Source organism: Temnothorax longispinosus, chromosome 12 (assembly GCF_030848805.1).
Source record: "Temnothorax longispinosus isolate EJ_2023e chromosome 12, Tlon_JGU_v1, whole genome shotgun sequence".
In the NCBI taxonomy this organism is placed as follows: Eukaryota; Metazoa; Arthropoda; class Insecta; order Hymenoptera; family Formicidae; genus Temnothorax; species Temnothorax longispinosus.
The window spans coordinates 1,969,396-1,991,161 of record NC_092369.1 but is presented as its reverse complement, the minus strand read 5'-3'; the positions used below and the strand labels follow the sequence as shown (position 1 = coordinate 1,991,161).

At 30.6% G+C, this 21,766-nt stretch overlaps 1 protein-coding gene across 16 annotated transcripts in view; it reads right to left on the bottom strand.

Annotated features, from left to right (window-relative positions):
- LOC139822808 (uncharacterized) overlaps positions 1 to 21,766 on the bottom strand; it is a 109,393-nt gene that overhangs the window by 23,261 nt on the left and 64,366 nt on the right. For 13 of the 16 annotated variants that reach the window (XM_071794849.1, XM_071794851.1, XM_071794852.1 and 10 more), the window contains 6 exons: positions 6,041 to 6,177; positions 5,287 to 5,563; positions 4,325 to 4,439; positions 4,009 to 4,129; positions 2,169 to 2,266; positions 1,030 to 1,165 (listed from right to left, as the gene is read on the bottom strand). In XM_071794849.1, coding sequence (XP_071650950.1) covers positions 1,030 to 1,165; positions 2,169 to 2,266; positions 4,009 to 4,129; positions 4,325 to 4,439; positions 5,287 to 5,563; positions 6,041 to 6,177 — 884 coding nt within the window. The remainder of the gene's footprint in view (positions 1 to 1,029; positions 1,166 to 2,168; positions 2,267 to 4,008; positions 4,130 to 4,324; positions 4,440 to 5,286; positions 5,564 to 6,040; positions 6,178 to 21,766) is intronic. The other 3 variants (XM_071794862.1, XM_071794863.1, XM_071794850.1) reach the window with 2 other exon arrangements.

Here is a 21,766-nt window from a genome sequence, read left to right as displayed (position 1 = left end):
TAATAATCATTTAAGTACGTTGATAATAATTATTAACTAATAAAAATAAAAGTAACAAAAAATAAAATATTAAGTTCTTGTAATGGTAACACAGGCCGACGTCAATTTTGATCCTCAGATCTTAATAGTCGTTTCTAAAGGATTTTAACGTGCTGAAACCGAATTCGTTGCCCGTATTGCTCTATCGCATCAGGTTTCGAAGATATCTCTAAAAAAATGATCTTGAAAAAACTTTTTCTGTCATTATAATTGCTCCCTTGAACGATTTACCGCAACTTTTTCCTTAAACATTTTTTCGTGTATCACATCAAAAATAAAAGATATGAGATATTTCAGATGCTCGCGAGTCAAGTGGACCACCCTGTATGTTTGGAAGATCTGACCAACCATTTCTATGAAAATTTACCTAAAGTTCTTCGAAAACGCAGTTATAGTTATTAATGTTAGAAATTTAATAATTTTCAAAAACGCCTTGATTATTGTGCATATTCAGATAAACATTGCAGCAATTTATTTGTTTTTTTATTTATTTGCCTTTTTTAAATATTTATTTGCATTGCTAATAAAAATGATGGAGTTCTTTCTTCAACTTACAATATTAAATTTATTTTGTTCTGTCCATGATATAATAATATAAAATATAAAATATCAAATAGCTGTTACAAAATAATAGCTATAATAGTCTCAGCAATTTCCCCGATTATCCTACATATACATATATATGTATATATTCTCCGGTAAGTAAAAACAATAAACCATATAGCAATATTAATTTATCTGATAATTGCCCTACATCTTTCTTTAAAAAAAGTCGCGAAAGGTAAGAGTTGCAAAATAATTGTTGTGGATAAAACCGATCGTTTCAAGACATCGTGCATAAATTAAAAAGAAAGAGTATAACACTCGAGCGATTTTAAGATAATAGAAAAGAATCAGTTACATCTCGACTTTAGGATATTTCGATGATGTTCGATAAAAGCAGCTTATTTTCCGTAAGAGGATAAACTGATCGATAAGATATTTGCATACTGCCTTCATGTCCTCCTGCATTATGCCGCGAATCGGTCTGGTTTGCTCCGAGGACGGTTGACCCGCCGGTAACATAGTGGCGATCGGCGCGACCTTCCTCGTGTTCTCCTTCTCTTTCTCCTCCTTAGTGACCGACCTGAATCGATCAAAAGGCGATTTTATATGACAATCATGTCAAGCCGACCATCGATTCGTTCGAATCGATAAAATGAACTAGCTAACTACGACGGAATCCGTGTGAAGGTGCGAGCACGCTCAAACTCTCGCGAGTGTTTTCGCTTTTATTGTTTTGCGCGTGAACGGCAAATCCGTGATGAACAGCGTTTACGATCGCACAGTGGATACAACGTGTGTGGACGATAACGCGTGTAAATCCGATAAGCGAGGTGTTTGATGCATTTGTGTCTGTCGGATGTAAGAATTTCGAGTGACTTAAACGCAATCCCATTGGAAAGATCCATCTCTTTAAGTACGATGACGACCTTCGAAATGACAAATAGACAAATAGATTAGGGCCAGGGTACATAGAAAAACTTAAGCAGTAAGCAAATTGACCAATGACTATCTTAAGTTTTTGAGAATACTTGACTGTAATTGGTCAATTTGCTTATATACTGCTTAAGTTTTTCTGTGCCAGGGCCCTTAAGAGTACGAATTGCTTGAAACGGTACATAGTTGTGTTCAAAGTGCGTTCAAAATACACAAAGTGTGGTTGAAATCACACATTTCTGAAAATGTTTTGCGCTAGGAAATTCAAACTAAATTTCTCATTTATTATCTTTTTCGTATTTGAAAGTTAAAATTCGTAGTTAAAATTCGAGAGCGGGAACTATGTTAAACAAACATACATTTAATACATATAATTAATACCATCAGAATATTTTGGCGTTAGAAATATTTCTGAAAAGTTATTACGCGATATCTAACTATGCGTTTCCATGAAATATTTCAATAATAAACTGATAAATGAAAAAGAATGTACATGAATCGCGATTGTTGAACAACTCAACAACCGTTTACTCACGTAACAACGACAATACAATGACGACAACAATAACAACAATAACAACAATGACAACAACAATAACAATAAAAACGAGCTTCTCTCGTTGGAAAATGATGGAGTATAGTGTACTGGCCTGGCAAGGGATAAGGCGTTGAGCGCATGGTTACTGGAGACTCGTTTCCATAGCGAAGCCTCGTCTTCGGCTGCCAGACCGCAACCCCAGTCACGATGCTAACGCAAATCAAAATGTATCAGCATCCGTCTCTATGTGTCTATGTTGTTATTTCCATGAAAATCTAATCTACCGCTGGGTGTCGCGACACATTTTCTAAGAAGGGTAACACTAAAAAAATTGGTCACACCGATGTTGATCAACATCAACTCCGATTAAGTCTTCCACTCTATCCTTGAACGAATTACCTTAAAGTACTGTTTTCTTTTTCTTTAGTGAGATACATGATTTTATACAGGATGTCTGATAATAGGTATAATACTGCTCATGGATAGGTAGAGCGGATTAAATTGAATAAAAAAAGGGCACCATTTTGCATTTTTCGCAATTATTAATGAGAAATTGTAATTAATAAAGATCTGTGAATGAGCGTGCATCCGTGAAATTCAGTGGCAAAAGACAGCCCAACATTATGCATTATTGCTCTAACTGCGCTTCTTCCCATGTCTCGCCATGCGTGTAACAAACCCAATCAGCGCGTGACGTCGCTGAGCTGTCTCTTCTTCGTGGCACATTTGCATTTGTCAGGCAGATATGCTCTTATTCGCAAAATGATACAAAACTTTTCTACTCGCAATCAGGTAAATCCATTCTACTTACTATGAGCAGTGTTATACTTATCAAGAGGCACGGCAGTGTCTCGCCAAGTGTAGACAGAAAGTGTATAGTGTATGTATACCTGAACCATCGAGTTAAGTGAAGGCATGATTGATATTTAAAAAACTGCTAAGCGGGTGAAATCTCTAGGTTCAATTTATTCAATTAAATTCAATTTATCCGATTTTAAAATACATCTATATTAAAAAATTTCTCTTAATATTCATTACAGAAAAAAATTAAAACTTTTATTATATGTATAATATGACCCCAAGTAATCAAACTCATTAAAAATTTCATCTGCTTAACTGTTTAACATCTGCTTAACCTCCGCTCAATTCGATGCTTCAGATTATACAGAGTGTTTCCTAAGTAAGTACAAAAAATTGAAATGAATATTCCGTGACTTATTTCAGAAAGAAAAGGTTTATCTCCTATAAACATATATGTATAAACTGCAATTCGGTTTCTGTAGCGTTCTAAATATATATGACTTAATCAAAGTTAAGTAACCAGACTCAATGCTATAACACGGTACTAAGAAAACACACAAAAACATGCTTAGGAAGACACTATTAAAGTATCTTACTTTGACAAAAAATTTTTGGAATTGCATTCCTAAAATTATAAAATCGCGAAAATCGTTTCAAGATAAATTTCAGAGATGTGTTTTCATAAAAAAAAGTTGTATGAGATAGCCGCCTAATGAACGGTTAACTTGCTGCAAAATATTTTGTAAGACGGAATTATTTTACTTGTATGTCATGAGTGAAATATATTATATGTCGCTATGTAAAGCAGCGGAATATCTAATTTGGCAGACTTGCAATGGCTGGACTTTCGTTGTTATTGATGACATCACGGAATAGAGGAAGATAAAACAAAGCATGCAGAATTTCGATGATCGATTAGATTGTTGTTCGCCGATCCCCAAGACTGACAGATAATTAGATAAACTCGATGACCCTAACGATCAGATCAATTGAGCAATTGGATGCAGGAAATACGAAGCGCGGCAATCGGACGTGGGATTCACGTAAAGATGGACGAAATACCGCGTGGGGAGAGCCGACTTGCGAGATAATAAGAATTCCTCGAATAAGAACCCCAATTTCAAAAGGACGAAACGTCTCCCACGGATTACCTTGTACTCGTCAGCGAGTCGCCGGAGCTCGATCACCTCCGCCGTGGGAAATGGTCTCGTCTCTGATTTGCCCCGCACTTTATTGTCCGATATCCGCACGGTTCTACCTGACCTTTTACCCCTGCAAATAATCAATTTTGTGTGTAATGATCACATAATCGTCACGTCGCGTTATCATCGCGTCTTCACACCGATCGGGATCGTCGTAGATGCCTTTTTTTACTTTCTATTTCTCTTATTTCGCTTCCTCTTTCACAAGGATATCGAATCTTTTTACGCGATAAGCCATACGAACATCTTCGGCTGATAATCTGACCTGAAAGCTACTTTCAAATCCGACAAGTCCTCTTCTCGTTCATCGCCCTCCGGTACCATACCGTCGATTCCGTCCGGTCTACCCACCAATGGTTCCAGTTCAGACGCCTGAACCCCTGGGGAATGCACAAACATACGTTAAATAATATTTTCCGTATATACGTACGTGCGCAATATGACGAGATTAAGTTTCTTTTTATAAATATATTTTTCGTTACATTCAATTTATTACTTCGTTACATCGATAAAATGACAAACATCACAAATGCAAATTTTCGATATACTGAGGAAAGGTACATAAATATCATGACTTGCAAATAGTGGCATTATAATTAGAAAAGTTTAATTCAAAAATTCTATTTTACATCTGTCATTTCATCGCCTTTTACGATTTGATGTCGGTTCCTCTCTAGCAGAAATGTTAAATGATTGAAAGAGAGAGGGAAGGAGAAAGAAAGAGGAAAGAAGATAATAATTTTTAAATTATAAAACTGTGATACTTTATAAATTCGAGACTCGCGTACGATACTCAGATAACAAAACACCTATATATTTACGAAATATGTGGCGTAAACTCGTGACGAGAGTTTGCGCAAATAACATGTAAAGCTGCGTCCGCAAATGCTTAGCAACAATATTAAATTTGTTTCAAGCAAAGGTTTATTTAATATTCATTACGTTTCCGCAGCAACGCAGTTTACGCCCGAAGGCTCCATTGGTATATTTACATATTATTAATGAAAATAATTCAGATATTGTTGCCGCAAACAGTTTGCAGCAATAATTTATACATCTCTGCTGCAAAAGTACCGCAAATATGAATCCTAGACAGAGGCTACAATTCAATGTTTGTGGAAACAATACATAAATTGTTTCCAGCAATAATTTGCATGATTTTGCACACTCATGTTTTGCTATCTGGGTTATTCAGGATCCCGATTAATGCTGAGATTAAATAAGTACCGTCGCGCTTGTGACCGAAGTCGCCGGGTCGCTTCTTGTGTACCGGCGCGGGTCCAGTGGGTGCCATACCCTGTTTAAGCGCACCCATGCTGAGCGATTTTCTCGGCGGGCCCGCAGTACCCCCGGGAAATCCTGCAGCTAGGACCGGCGCCTGAGTCTCGCCATTCGTCAACTGCGATCTTTTAGGCCAAGCAAACTGCAGCCGGTACTCGGTACTGATACGAGATATCGCCTTACTGAGCTGACTCGGTGGCAGTGCCGACGTTGCTGTAACTTCCTGTGGTTTGAAAACCAATATTTCAAACTCGATTAACCCTTCGTAATAATCCAATATATATTGAAAGGCAAAATGATTCTCCCAAAATGTTTTCATTGCACGTGAAACCTCAGAGATTTGTAATTAGCTCTTTAAAAAGATATCTGACGTCAGGGAAGACATATTCTAAAGAGTCCGAAAATATAATATTACAATTTACCAAGATCTAGGACCCCTTTAAATTTGTCGCCAATTTCCGGAAATACCCTGTATATTTAACATAACTAATATATTATAATTATATTAATATAAGTCTAAAAAAGAAATAAGGATAAATTTGGCATTTTATTTAATTAGAAAAAAAGGAAAAGGGGAAATAATCATTCCTGATGGAATAAATAAATCTTCCCTGTTAATATGTTAATTTTTGTTTATGCAAATGTTGTTATAAGTTTACACAGAATTATAGAAAATTATTATCAGTGATGTAATCCTTACTCGTACTTTATCAGCTACAACGTTCGAATCGATGGTGTCGATACCACCGCCGTCCGCTGCCGTGATAAATTCGTGCGTCTTGTAAGCGAGCTCCGGACATTTCTTTCGCCTGGGCAATGGTGGTTCCAAAGTGGGCCCTGTAAAATTTACATCATTTTTTAATCATCATCTTCCCCTTCTTTTCTAAAACTTTGAAATGTTGCTCCTTCGTTAGGTCTCTCGATCATATTCACTCAACTTGTTGCATTAGAGCTATAGCATTTTCAATCATCGATCTGATAAAAAATACTTCCGACGGTTATTATTTGCTCTTTTATCAAATCCATCATGTCATTTCTCAAGCGACAATATCTTGGTGCAATTGTTAGATATACTGCAAGTTTGTGTCGGTGACGGAAAATAATCTTTAACAATCGAGACACCTTAAAGAAGTTTCGATCAACTTTCCAAGCGTGATTGCACACAAGCAAGATAAACACAAATGCCATTACATTAAAAAAAAATCACTGCGGTAAAAAATAAATGTAATGAAAAGTTGCAAGAAATCATGGAATTCTTGCGGCGTTTTAATACTATAAGATAAAATGACCTCTAGAAGACACAATGGTGGAAAATGGGAGCGATTTTAAGCGGCATGCAGGAAAATCTTGGAAAAGCAAGTGGGACACAACATCAAGCGATGATGGTAAAAAGTCGAAGTTGCACAATAAAGAAATAGAACTTGTGGAAAACTTTCTTTGTAGAAAAACTTTCGCGTCGAATTTGCGATGCCGATATAGGCGCGTGCAGTGTTTGTTAATCCACCATTCTTGCGTGGCTCGTTCGAATGCTTCGTTCACGTTTTACACTCGCCGGTTTCCCGGTTTTCCTTCGTATCTGTATAATAGCTTCTTAGAGGCGGCGCGGCGGCGGGGTATTTAGCGACAAATAATGTAAGAAATTTATTTCATTCTTCTTGTCTCCCCTATTAGCTGCTTAATAATCAGTTTTATACAACCAAGCATAAGATGATCAGATTTCTATGAGCTTTTGTAATTAATCTTCTATTAAAATTTATTTGCTTACTTTTGCGTGACAAAATTTTAATTATAAAATTTATATTTTAAAGAAAATTTCGCGGAATTAAGATTTTTTCCAATAAGACGCGTATAATCCTTTGAACTTTATTTGTTCGTTTTATTCTTAATTTAAATAAGATAACTGAATTTAACTGCGAATTTAACTTGGGTATTCTTTCAATTAGCAAGTTTATAAAAAGTCACCATATATCTATTTATATTATGTCTTACATATATTTTTCGTCAATAATTTCTTAGAATTAGTTTTTCTATATTGTATGAATTTTATAATAATTTAAAAATAAGTGCAAATTGTATCTATTACTTTAACATTTTTTTTTTAATTATTTTAATAACTTTACATTTTTAATTATAGTTAATATACATAATATCATAACGTCACTCGTTACCATTCTTTGCGTGATCTCGACGTGATCTGGACATTAGAGCGTCAGAGTTATTAGGAATATGCCTTATCTTTTCTGTCACGTATGCACATTATTAAATGTTACTGTATTTTCATTGAAAAATATCTCTATTCTCTTATTTTGTAACAGTGATGTTGCTGTCGTTACATATTGTTGCGCAGCAATAACATATTAGTCGCGTAAAGGTCTATCCAGACAAACTTGCATAGCGCATAAACATAAGCATAAGAAAATTGATTGGTCCATATACCTGTGCATAAGGAAATAGACCAATCCATTTCTTTATGCTTATGCACCTATGCAAGTTTGTCTGGATTGACCTCAAGTCTACAACCTTGCTTTAAAGGTATTTAAGCCCTAAGCCGTAAGAAATTGACCAATCACAGTAGAATGTGAGAAGAATACTCGACTGTGATTGGTCAATTTCTTACGGCTTAAAGTACTTATTGTAAATCAGGACTAATGGTACATAATCGTATAGCAATATTGTCCTTAAAAGTTGCATGGATAGTATAATTTAACCATGGTTAACCATGGTAGTATAGTTTATCATTTTACATGTTGTATGTATGATAGGTATTCAATTTCATAGTCGTTCTAATTTATAAAGAATACTATAAATATATTATTTATATTATTTATAATAAGAGTAAAGCAGTGCAAATCAAAGAAAGATACGTATATTGCACATATTTTTTTCTGACTTGCACTTGTTTTATTTTTACGGTAGTAATAAAGCACAATACAAATAAATGTCTTAAATGTTAAAAAGTTATTAACATAGAGTATTATTTTTAAAGGTTTTCAATAATCTATTCATGCCATAAATATTTTCAATGTCTTTCTTCCTATTTTCTTTTTCTTTTTTAGAGTTTACATAATTAAATAATGAAAAATTCTTCATGTAGAGAAGAAATTTAATTTAACCTAATAAGAAATTATTAGGAAAATTAGTGATTCAAAATTTATTAGAATATAAGGCAAATATAAAAAAATGATTTATTTATTCATTCATTCAATTGCGCAACAGTCCGAGTCGGACCTGGGCTTCCCTAAAGTCATATGCTTATGGTGCGCACGAAGGTTGTACACAAGCACATGCGGGACCTACAGTTTAACGCCGAATCCGAACGGCAAGGTAGAGGGGGTTTCGAGGCAAGGGATACTCCTGATGGGCTGCCATTCTGTCGAGGAGGAGAGACAAGCGATAAAATTTATTTATTTTGGTTCTACCAGGACTGGATTCGCACCTGAGATCTTTGGTTTAGTACTACCAGATATAAAAATGATAATAGTGCTAATTTGCTTACAAGTTAGTATTATAAATTTGAATAAAAAATTTAATGCAATAGGATAACCTGCAGCATAGTTTTGCATTGTTTGCTTTGTTTAATTACACATCTATTTATCTATAATTTATAAGATACAATTCCAAACTCTCTAAATCTGAATCAGTGAATAGTCACTGATTCAGATTTAGAGAGAAACTTAATTAAAATTTTAATAAATAAAAGATAATTTTATTATTAATAAAAATGTTAAAAATTATAATAATATCTAAAATTGCAAATAATATGTTGGATGAATTACAAAGTACTATAACACAGACCATTACAAACTTTTAATAAAACAATTTTTTGTTTCCTTAACAGTAAAAGATCATATAATTATTCATTATATATAATAATTATTAAGAAAATAGAATTTCCAAGAGCTTTTTCTCGACAACGACGTATGAAAATAATTATTTGAAAGCTTAGCTAATAAACTAAAAATTTTTAAAGATATTGCGTATACATTATTCATATATATGTCATAAAAAATGCATCATGTCTATTTGGAAAAGTAAAAATTCTTGGTTTTTTTAATTAAACTAAATTTGTTGACTCTTTTCAGTGAACCAATATTTTAGTGAACCATATTAAAAACTTTTGAAAGACAAAATTAAAAATTATTATGAGCAGCTTACATATTACTATACCAAAAAATATATTTATATAAGAAAAAGTGTTGAGTTTCAAGGTACTAACTTTATATTAAGTAAATTATTATATACGCAGATATTTCCCGAAAAACAGTAGATCGCGTATAAAAGGTAAACGACAAGCATGAGTCCCTCGGTATTGTGTATAAATCAAACAAATCACATTTTATTTCCGTTTGCCGCGACGCGACGCGTCGCAAAGAATAAGTTCTACGGTCTGTACGGTCATCTGCATTATTTTTATAGTTCGATGTCGATGGCGGCGAGGTACACGTATAGGATCGATGTAGTACTGTATACGTCAGTAAGTAGGCGTATCCTTTCAGTGCCGTTTTACTGTCGCCTCTTACCCACACACAGTGGGGCACAAGTCAAAAAACGCATGCAAAAATAGAAAAAATAAAATTATATTTTTATGTATTTTAAAATATTCTACCGATATTAATATTGTATGATGTACCATTTAATATAATTTTTAGATTCCAAATTATTTCGTCTTTCTTTTAATCATTGCCAGTGTTAAATGATTTTACATCCATTATTTCGGCTATTTAATATCTTAAAATATTTATTTAGTAAAAACATATTTTATTTCATACTGTTATGTATGTTAAGGATATCCGCTTAAAAAAGAACACTAAAAATGGCCTCTCATTACGCTATTGTATTTCATGCTCTCATTTTATTTTGCTATTATATTTTTTTACATTTTAAATATTCTTTGCATCCTATATTGAATCTATTGCAATTATATTTTACTATAAAATATATTTCGCGTTTTTCTTTACATTTTTGATGTTCATTTTAGGCGAATTTCACGAATTTTTATTAAGTATTTTTGTTACAGTAATAATATACTTTGTGTGTGTGTGCATTCACTTTTTAATATTACTTAAATTTGTATTCACATTTAAAAACACCTAATAATATTATATTGATAATATTGCAAAATAATTAAAGAGATTATGTTTTTCTAAGTATAATATTTAATTTAATATATGCAGCCTATTATTGCACGCTTTCTCGTTTCGTTCCTTTCCATCTGTAGAGCGTGAGCGCCACTCATATTTCGCTCATTCTCTTGCCACTCATTCATTATCGCGCTCTCATTCGTTCTTTATAAATACTATGTGACGTCACGTGTTATACTCGCTCTCTTTTTCTTCTCTATCGCCCTCTTACTTACTCTTTAGTGGTAACGTATGCGGTAAATATACCAAGTATATTATATATTGCGGTCAAAAAAAGTTTACAGTCCACAATAAATTGTGACTGTCGTAAAACTAGCTCGTCGAAAATTCACTCAAAAAAGTATAATTATTGATCAATGCGTACATCTAATACTAGATAGGTATGCGCTCACTGAGCCGCTAAATAGCAGTTGAATATAAAATATTGAATTAGAAAATATCTGTTTAAAAATCGTTTTTATCGTCACCGTCATTGTCGTCTCTTATTGTTAGTATAAGAATGTACGGTTGCTTTTGCAATAATAGACAATAAAAAATTAAAAACTAATAATAACAACAATAATAATAATACTGAGGAGGTTAATGCATATTTATTTACTATATTGTCAACGTCAAATATTTAATAACATTATAACAATAATGTTTAATATATTTAATTTTTTATATAATTATATTTGATTGACAATTTTAATAGCAGTTTCTTCTAAATTGATTGTATATATCATGACGGTCTTGTTTCTCTTAATAGGTTGTTGACAATTTTCAATTTTATGTTATCTAATTCCATTTATATATTTAGTAAAAACTTATCAATACTAATTTTGAGGCGTTTTGATTTATTATTGTGTGAATTAATGTTTCACGTAGAGAAAGAAAGCAGTCTCTAATATACAATACAGGTAAACTATATTAAATCTATTTCGCACATATATTTATTTACATTTTTAATCAAATTCATTCACAAACTTCACACATGCACATGAATTTGCATGCATATTTATTTAGTAACGCTAAGTTTTTTTGGGCGAAATATTCTATTATTTTCATAACTATAGCATAATAATAAAAGAATTAAATTTCATGATAAGCACAATTTTTGAATTTGTCAATACCAAGTTCTTTTGCATTATTTTATTATTCTATTAAGTATGATAAAAAAATTAAATTTTATGATGTGCATAAACTCATGCTTGGTTGGCGTAATGTTTAATGTCACTACTTTTGTAGCAAAAATAGGTTAAAACAACATATTGCATAATAACTATTTTTACGAACGCGGACATTTGGCGCTCTTTATCTTTTATTAAAAAGTAATTTTTAAAGTTAAATATGTATAACTGTAAAATTTTTAAAAAGTAATTTCTATGGTGATATATATATAAATGTATATAATAATTGTAAAATCTTGTAATTTGTGGCCGTTATATTGTATCCACCATTTAGAATATTTTCATTTTGATATCAAATTCGCAATTAATCCCTCCAAAAATCTATATATACGAAGCTTGATGTAATTTAATTAACTAGAAATTGATTTCTATATTTTTCACGTTTTCCAATTTCCGCTCCACTGTGCCACGGTGTATCTTATTCACTGAACAGTATAATGAACACGAACCGACACAGCGAACAGTGAAGCGAAAAGCGAAGAAAATATAATTATCTAATTTTTCGTTTGTCTCGATTTTAATTAATGTTAAATACGTTGAATATATTTCATTAATTTAATAAAACTCTGATAAAATAAATAAAAAATAGCGAGATCTACTGATCTACTGATCTACTGATTGTGAGTAGAAAAACTTTGAACAAATATTTCAACTGAATATGACTCATGATATTCAGATCCAAATTAAATTTTTATTCCAATAAAGTTTATCGCAGATTAAAAATAAATGAATTGTGAAAGAAGATTGTATTGCGCATTTTGGATCAATCCCAAAGAGAAAAATTGCTAAAATAATTGCATGCTTTAATTGAATAATCATTAATCAAAATCCGAATTAAAATTTTGTTTCGGCAAATTTACTTTAGATTAAAGGTTCGAGCGAACAGAATCGGATTGTATAGGAGTAAAATTCAGAAGCAATTACCTTTTCGCATCTCTGTACTCGCATTACGAAATAAAGCCAATTATCTTTTCAATACTTTTTTTTTAAATTTTATTCATTACTAATTTTATTTAAATAAGCGCTCAACTGCGCGTTAGTTACGGAATAATGCTACGCTAGAATAATAGTTTTCGCTTTTGTGTCTCAGAGAGCATGCGAGCCAGATCTCTATCCGAATTCGCTTTTGCGAAGCATATAAAACAGCGACATACAATTGTAAGTCTGAACTCCGTAATCGTCGGTGCACCGCAACCCAGCTTCGATTAGAATGCTATCAATGGCTGAGAGAATTTCCGTATCAACAGCTGACGGTAAATGATAAGTCTGCGGATTTAATAAAAGCTTCCTCTCTTTCCTCGATTCATTGCGTGAGGATTAAATATCATCGCAGCTGCATTTGCATTCTATCAAACGCAATTAGTCGAACAACTTTCAAATTATTTTTGAACGCAGTATAATATCACATAAGATGACAGATTAGCTTTGCACAGACAAATTTAATGGCTTTTTTTATCACAAGTCCTACGTGATAAAAAACTACTTTAGTTGACCAAATATTCAATAATTGTTATATTTAAAATCTGTTTGTAAATCAGTACAAAACATTATCAAGTAAAGTATTATAATACATTAAAATATAATTATAATTATTTGTATAAAATATTATATATATTGCTTTATTTTCGATCTTTATTTTTGTGTGTTCGTTCTTTTATATTTCTTTTTAAAATTTTATTTATAATACCATGGACAGAATAATGGTATAATATAAAGCCTATCGTCTGTGGCAATTGCATGTTGCATCTCACCCGGTCTGTGTCTCCCCTACTAGTCATCTTCATTAAAATGGCCAATTCACGAATACTATAGAAACTCCTCAAGCGTATCTCAAAGCATGGAATAAATAGTATTAAAAGAGAAAGAGAGAAGGAATATAGGCAACTTCCTCTCTTCTTAACACTATCAAGAAGATAATACTCAGGGAATTTGCTGACTTCCGTAGAGAAATGCGAGAATTGTATCGAATCGATATGGAGGGGAAAAAAAGGATGATAGTCAAAGCATTGTCAGGAATTGAAGGGAAGAGAAGATCGGCTCGTATTTTACAATCTGGAGGAGCTTGAAGGTGATAACTATACTGATGCCGATCTTGTTAAAAATATTATCCAGAAAATCCAATCCGATAATAAGGTTCCTAGGATAAGGAGACTGGGCAGAAAACATCAAGGTCACTCTAGACCGACCCACTAAAGGATGTCTTGGCAATTCTGTGTGGAATAAATCTCGGTATTATAGTCCTGTACGAATTTCTCTAGTGTTAAAGCAAAGAAAGCATCTCATGGCCAAGGATTTGCAGTCTTAATTAAAGGTGTCAAAGGATGCGGGCGAGACTAATAAAACAATTCATTACAAAAAGAATGCCTAAGAAATTGTCAACATTAATTTAATGTCAACAAACTGATTCGCTCTCCTTTAGTTTATTATCAGAATGTATATAGTTTAAGAACGAAATTATGCGCTCTGCGTTGTGCTATATCCTCTGCTTCTGAGGAATTTGATATTATTTTAGTAGAGACATGTTTAAATGATAGCATTACAGATGTAAAGTTATACTTTGATAATTATAATGTATTTCTCATGGATAGATAATGTAGTTCGTTTGGATATCAATTACTATTTATAATTATTTATTTAGTCGTGCTCTTAAGGTAACGGCATATATTGAGTAATTTTTCGTAGACATATATTTGGCTGGATTATAAACATAATTATATACATAATCATTTATTTTCCCCCGGCCTCGAATCCTTCTGCTTGTTATGAGTAACACTGTCTCTCTGTTGAAGAAGTGATAACTATGTCATCTAATGCTGATATTTTAATCGTTGGAGATTATAACTTGCCTCACACTTATCAGTACAATGATGATTATTTACAATATAATATTGATCGTTATTACCATATGTCAGAGCAGGCAAATACTAGGTATTGTACACTTCTTTAATTTTTATCAGCATAAAAGCAGCTCATTATCAATATAAAAATACAAATCGATTTCTAATTATCTTGCTTTTTCTCAATTGAGAGCTCAATGTAAATCTCTCTCCTTCAAATGCTTGTTATTAGGTATTATAACAGACAATTTAACAATCGATAATTAATATTAATGGATACAGTTGACGTAATTTACTGTTATTGCAACACACGTGGCATTTCAATTGGCTCCCTGAGCATGCATATTGCAATTGACATGAGTGCGATCGTATGAATACAAGTACCCCTATTACTGAAATGCCTGCTGATTATTACCTATACTAATTATGTTCTGCACTTCTCTTATAATAAGATTATAAATTTTTGAGATACAGATTTATTTTTCAAAAAAAAATCAATAATTAAGTATTAGATTATTTATAATATGTACAATCTATTTACAGCAACATATATTTATATATATATTTTCTATGAAAAACATGCAAAATAATATGCATTATATGCAGGAAATATGCTAAAACGTATTCTAATAAAAAATTATCTGATAATAGTTTTGAAGATAACAGTCATGTAGAAATATGTGTGTGTGTGTGTGTGTGTGTGTGTGTCTGCATGTGTGTGTTACTACGTTTAAACATGTATTTTGTTTTTGTATTTTATTTATGTTCATAGGAATTTATTTTAAAAGTTCATTCATTTGCATTACCAAACTATTTGACTAAATAACACTCCCTTTTTTCCTATTCATATATTCACTTTAATATTTTTAACGTTTCTCATATTTTTGATAATTTTGCAGTTATTTTTTAATTTTAAACTGTATTCATTAAGGCTGCACAAACAAACTAAAAATTATCAAGATATTGATTTTAGTTCATAAACTTTTTCAAATATTTTTTTATTTTCTAAAACATGCAATGTAGAGTATATGTATAAATTTCACGTACTAATTCTTATTGTTAGTATTTAAAATTCGTTAATATTTAGAAATTTTATTGTAAAAACATTTTCATAATAAATATTGCAAATTGTATTAAATACCGAATAATAAGTAGGTAAACCTTTTCTTTTTAATGTTATAAATTAAGAATAAAAATAAGTTTTTCTTATTAAGAATATCTCTTGATAAGAGAAAAATTATTCTATTATCAAGATTTTTTACTTATAACATATTCTTAATTATATAATCTCTTGTATAATTGTCCTTATCATATAAGATATACGAAATTGTTTAAAATATGTCTCAGAATATGCAAATATTCACGCACAATGTGACACTAAAAATGTATTTTTATAGAATATATTTTATTTTGATATAACAAGTTTGTTTTTATTTCATCTTCCTGTTTTCTAAAAAAATATTATCTATCTAGAAATCCTCAGTCTATTTATTTACTGCGTCTATTGACTGTATTAGGTGTATACATCAGACTTGCATTTTTTTGAAAACAATAGGCATTCGGGTATGTTTCAAGAAAGAAATTATTACTTTTATTTTCATTCATGTCATCCATCTTTGTAAATGACAAGGACAAATACGAATTAAATGAAAGTGTAGTTATTATATGCCATAAATGGCATAAATAACAAAATAAAGCTATCATATTGCCATATTCTCAAGATAGTTCTAAGAGTTAAGTTAAACCGAGATTAATCTACATTGGTAGAAGTGGGCATAAGAAAGCTACACTATAATATCGATCGCTTAACATTAAAACGCAAACGGCAATAACAATGGGCATCAGAAAATTAAACAAAAAACTACAACTAAATCCGATCACTGTTTTACAACAAACATTAAATTATTACCATTTCATAATAATGTCATGATATTACTATTAGTGAAAAATTATTATAAACTTTTGCTCTTGTTATTGTAAAGTGTTATTGTAAAAGTCTAGAGTCGTTATTACGATTGCAATTACACTAGAAATTTTGACTTTCTATGGCAGCCCCAAGAAAAATTTCATTTTTCAAATAATTTCAATTTTGGAATTGATTTAAGCAAATTTCAGAAACGATTGATCTTTGTTCTCTATTATTATTCCCTCCAATCCGTATACAATATACATGATTTAATTGCAACGATTAATCGCTACTACAATCGGCCTGAAGTCCAAGGGGAGTGTATACATATTTATAGGTAAGCATTCGGTAAATTTCGTGCAGCTAAATACGAGAGAGCACTATATAGGTATACGCACGCACGCTCTCGAGTAAATGTAGGTATGTACTACGTATGCATAATGTATATGTATGTGTAATAAATGTATATATGTATGCATGTATGTGTAATAAATGTGTAGGTATACATTTATGTATGTATATATGCATATGTATTGTACACCACTTTGCATCGGATAAGTCGGCCACAAAAGATAGAGATATTTTGACATAGATTGTGAGAGCGAGATAACCGATGATTTGTGACCGCGATGAATTCCACGTGGAATTTAACGCTTTCAACTTGAATGACGTTTGTCTTGAAAAATCAAGGACATTGTTTGACTCACGAACGTATTTTTATATTTTACGCAAAGTTTAGAAGGCTGCAGAGACATTATGTCTCCTACTGTCTTATGAAAAAGAAATGCTTTTTTTAAGCTCAGACAAAGCTAAATGTCTAAGAATTAACTTTCTATTTAGGTCGCATGAGTCCCATAGGCCATATGTCATATGCGACCCATGTTGTCGAGACTGATATTATAGTTTTGTTTATACATATATCATACCTACAATATTTATAAGACTATAAAACAATTATTATTATTATTAAAAAGAAAATATAATAATAATGTTGCTATGACATGATAATTGTATTATACATAATATTTAAGCATATAAATATATGAAATAATTTTATAAAATATTATATAATAATGTTACGTACGTATAGTAACATAGCAAAATTATCAAAGAGCCTGAATGCCCTGAATAAAAAAAGTTCGCGAGGCACATACATTTTACACAGTAGAAACCTGTATTAATTTAAAAATCACAGATTTAACATTTCGATCATATTTCACATAGAATATACATAGAACTAATAATAATCCAAATTTTCAAATATTTCAAATTACCATATTGAAACTGCCGTTTTAAATTCATAATTTTAATTTATAATTTGTAATCAGCAAAATCTATAAATACCAAGTTTGATGCAAATTAATATACGTAAAAATAATCTAGTTATTAATGCTATCGTATTGATCATTTTGAATTTTATATAATTTTGCAATCTTTAATTAGTAATTTTTAAAATCTGTAAATATTAATATATCATTAATGTACATGATAGATTTAAAAAATCTGAAAAATTATCTACAATATAATATTATAATGACTTAAAAACGGTACCTTCTTTTACGGCAAATTATACATTAAACAAATTATATTCTAGAGCAGAACCTTTAAATGTTTTAAAAGAATCCTGCGGCTGTCTAAAGTTCAAAGCAGCTAAAAATCGACAGCCCAATCGGATGACGAAAAATGAGTCTTTATTTGATTATATATAGATATGTTACTACTCAAGTAGAAATTGAACTAACCAATCTGATTTCAAAGATAGTGACTATAGGTAGTACAGGCTACATAAAACTTTTAAATCAGATAGATTAATTACTAGCTAGAATTTACAATCAATTATTCGCGAACTGTTGTTTAGTCATCATACATCAAATATGGTAGCACTGCGTTGTTATGCAAATTTTAAAGTTACATGTAGAAATATTAAGACATCCTTCCACCCTTATCCATCATGCGACTCAATTGTGCACAGTCGAATAAAAAAAAAACTAAAAAATTCTATGTTAAACTGTACTATTTTTATGCTATGCTATGCTTCTGCAACTTAATTTTTGATAGTTGAATTATAAATCTTTTTTTTTCAAACTAAAAAATTATTTTCGAATTTATCCGGAAAATGTTTATTTTTTTCCACAAAGATTTTCAGAATTTTTGTGTTATTCCACCAAATTAACGAATAAAGAACTCTTATATTATTTGATAAAAATCTTTCTAGCAGCTACCTAATAGTAGCATAATCAATAAAAATTAGTAATACCATTTTTAATTTCTTCTACATGAATTTCATTATTAATTAGAAAAAATAAGAAAAATATAAAAAGTGCAAAAGAAATTAAGCTACTTTACATACTATTAACTGAGTAGATATAGTATACAATAAATTCTGAGAATTTTTATAATTATTTAGTTAATACATCTCATTAAAAATAAATTAAAGAACTGTTTTTTACAAACATTAGGCATGATTCCACAATATTTCCTTTATTTTAATGTTACTTATTAATTATATAATTAAAAATGAGATTTATATTAGATGATCATTAAGTTTGTTAAAATGCATACTAATTACTTACAATTAGTTAATACTTTGTAAAGAACTAGATATTATTTCTATTTTGGTAATTTTACTCACAATAGCTAATAACAAAATATCATTAGTATATTAGTATGTTGGATAATAAAATTTAAATAATCTAAAGTTTAAATGTGCCATTGTTATTTTATGTTGTAAATTATTAAAAGTTTTTATTAAATAATTAATTTCAAAATTATTTATTTAGCTAATTCATTACATCATTAAGTGTGTGTAAAAAAAATGAAACTATATTCTTTCCTAAAAAAAAAACTATCTAGTCATTATCTATAGCATCTGATCAATCTTAATTACAGATATTAATTATAAATACATTGCAATAAATATTTTTTTACCAGTAATTATCTCATCAGTTTAAATACTCTTGATAAAAAATAATCTGAAATTTAAAAAATTGTTTTGCTTTTTATGTCTAGTTGTAGTTAGTTTCAGTACCAAATAGTATTATTTATATAATTACTAGAAAAAGTAAGAATTATATTACTTCATCATTAACTAGAAAAGTTAGACAGCGGTGATGTATCATACAACTTTATTAGCTCACAGTCGGAGCTCATCACAGTCACATATTAGATTCAATTTCTAGTAGAGTAATATGCTGCCAATTTTATATTATGGCAATAGATTAATTAGTAATAAATAAATAACTTTCGTGTGTTAAGTATTCAAGTGAGTTTTATTGCCAAAGGAGCAAAGCATCTCGAGTTGTTATTCCTCCGAATTCTGAATCATCGAGAGAAAGAGATGTTTTCGTTCTAGAAAAATATCTCGCCATGAAAGTTGTTAGAAAAGATTGTATCATTTCGCACAATATACATGTTTACATGTTTACATTAAGTATATATGTGTATTTATTGAAAAATATATTTAGTTTCATCGTTAGTCTCATAAATGACTGTGATTAATCGATCACGAAAAACTATATCCGATATTTGACATAGAAATAAAATTGAATGTTACATTTATCACTGCGATACAGTAATTGATAAGTAAATATTCTTCGTAAAATACGAGAGAATATAATAGAAAATACTGTCATTCTAGATTCTGATGGCAAAGACAACGCAAAAATCAACTTTAGCTACATGGAATTGAAGCTCAAAGAAAGAATTTAGCTTAAGGGGATCCTATAGTCGTCTGTAATACCGAAACTTGTTTTAACCTCAATTTGCGAAAACATTCGCTTTATATAAAAATTCTACAATGTATTGTTACAAAAAGACTGTGGCGTGGCCAACGGATTACATATAAAAATACGATATGTCAGAATTAGGTTTAGACTCTAAACAAAACAGTTATCTGTAAAAAATGATTATTGCAAACGTGCACTTTGATCCCCTTAATGAGTAAAAAATAAGAGTACTGTGTTGAAGAGTTTAGATATTTATTCATATTATGCATAATATATATATATATATATATATATATATATATATGTTTACTTCCAGTAATAATATTATTACGATGGCGTTTATGTGTATCATGATGTATATACGTCCTGAATTCCATTATTTCACGAACATTATTCTGATTAATCGCAGCTCTCGCCAGAATGATAATAGGCTCGGTATACTTTTAGGCATGCTTCGCGCGACTTTCGTGCAGGCAAATAGCAGTTTTTCATGACAAATAATTCGCAAAGATTGTCGAAGTAAGATATGCAAAAACGAAATATCTTGCGATACGTCGTTCATGCCCTAAACGTCACTAGCTGTTCATCGAATGATTCTACATTTGAAAAATCGAAACTTTATCCGGTAAATGGAATTTATCGATAAAATTTATAGAGGCGAAGTATAAAAAATGTTTTTTCGCAAGCAAATTAAAATTAAATTTATAAAACAAATTCACGCAAAGGAATAGTTAAGCCTTTCGTTCTATCAAGCAAAATGGAAAGTTCGATTAATTGATAATGACGTCATAATGATCGCAATTACGTGAGTAATTATTAATGATTTTCAAATTGAAATACATAATGACTATTATTATATGTAAAAGTCGATGTTAGAGGAGCATCGCATTAGATGAATGTAAGCATTAAAAAAAAAAAGAATAAAACAGTTAAGGAAATGTAATTTTCTGCGGCACCTATAGTTTATCTATTAAAGTATTAACAGTATTAAATCGTTCGAAAATTTCTATTGGTTTTTAAACTCGTTAAAACTTTTCTATAGAATCGAAAAGAGCTTAGTATTTCTTGAGTCTTCAAATATTTGAACTTTTTGTTTGTCAGAAACGTTCAAATATTTAAATTGTAATATCAAAAAGAAATTACAAATAAACCGAGAGAACTTTTACAACTCAATACTTTTAATTAATTCTTCATTGTTCATATTTTTCCAGAAATAGAAATGCTATAAATAATTATGTATTCGCGATTATGTCTAGAGCATCCCATTTAAAATATACAGATAATATATAAGCAATATATAATACATATAAATAATATAGTATTGTAAAGACATATTTTTATATATGTACAGGCTGTCAACTAATGAGTGTAACAGCTTTTGCAAGCAGATACAGCGTGAGAAACTGAATAGAAAAGTTCTCCGTTTTGTAATTTTCACAGTAATTAATGAGAAATTAATTAATAATGGTCTGCCAATGAGCGTACAATTTAGTGACGAAGCAACCGTATGAAGTTGACTCCTCTACTACTGAAAATCCAGTTACAACTATTATCATTCATTTGGTGGTAGTCCATTCCCAATTAGTGATAAAAACTATAATCAAGAACGCAAAAAAAATTATTGCATGTAAAGTTAGCCCCTCCCCCC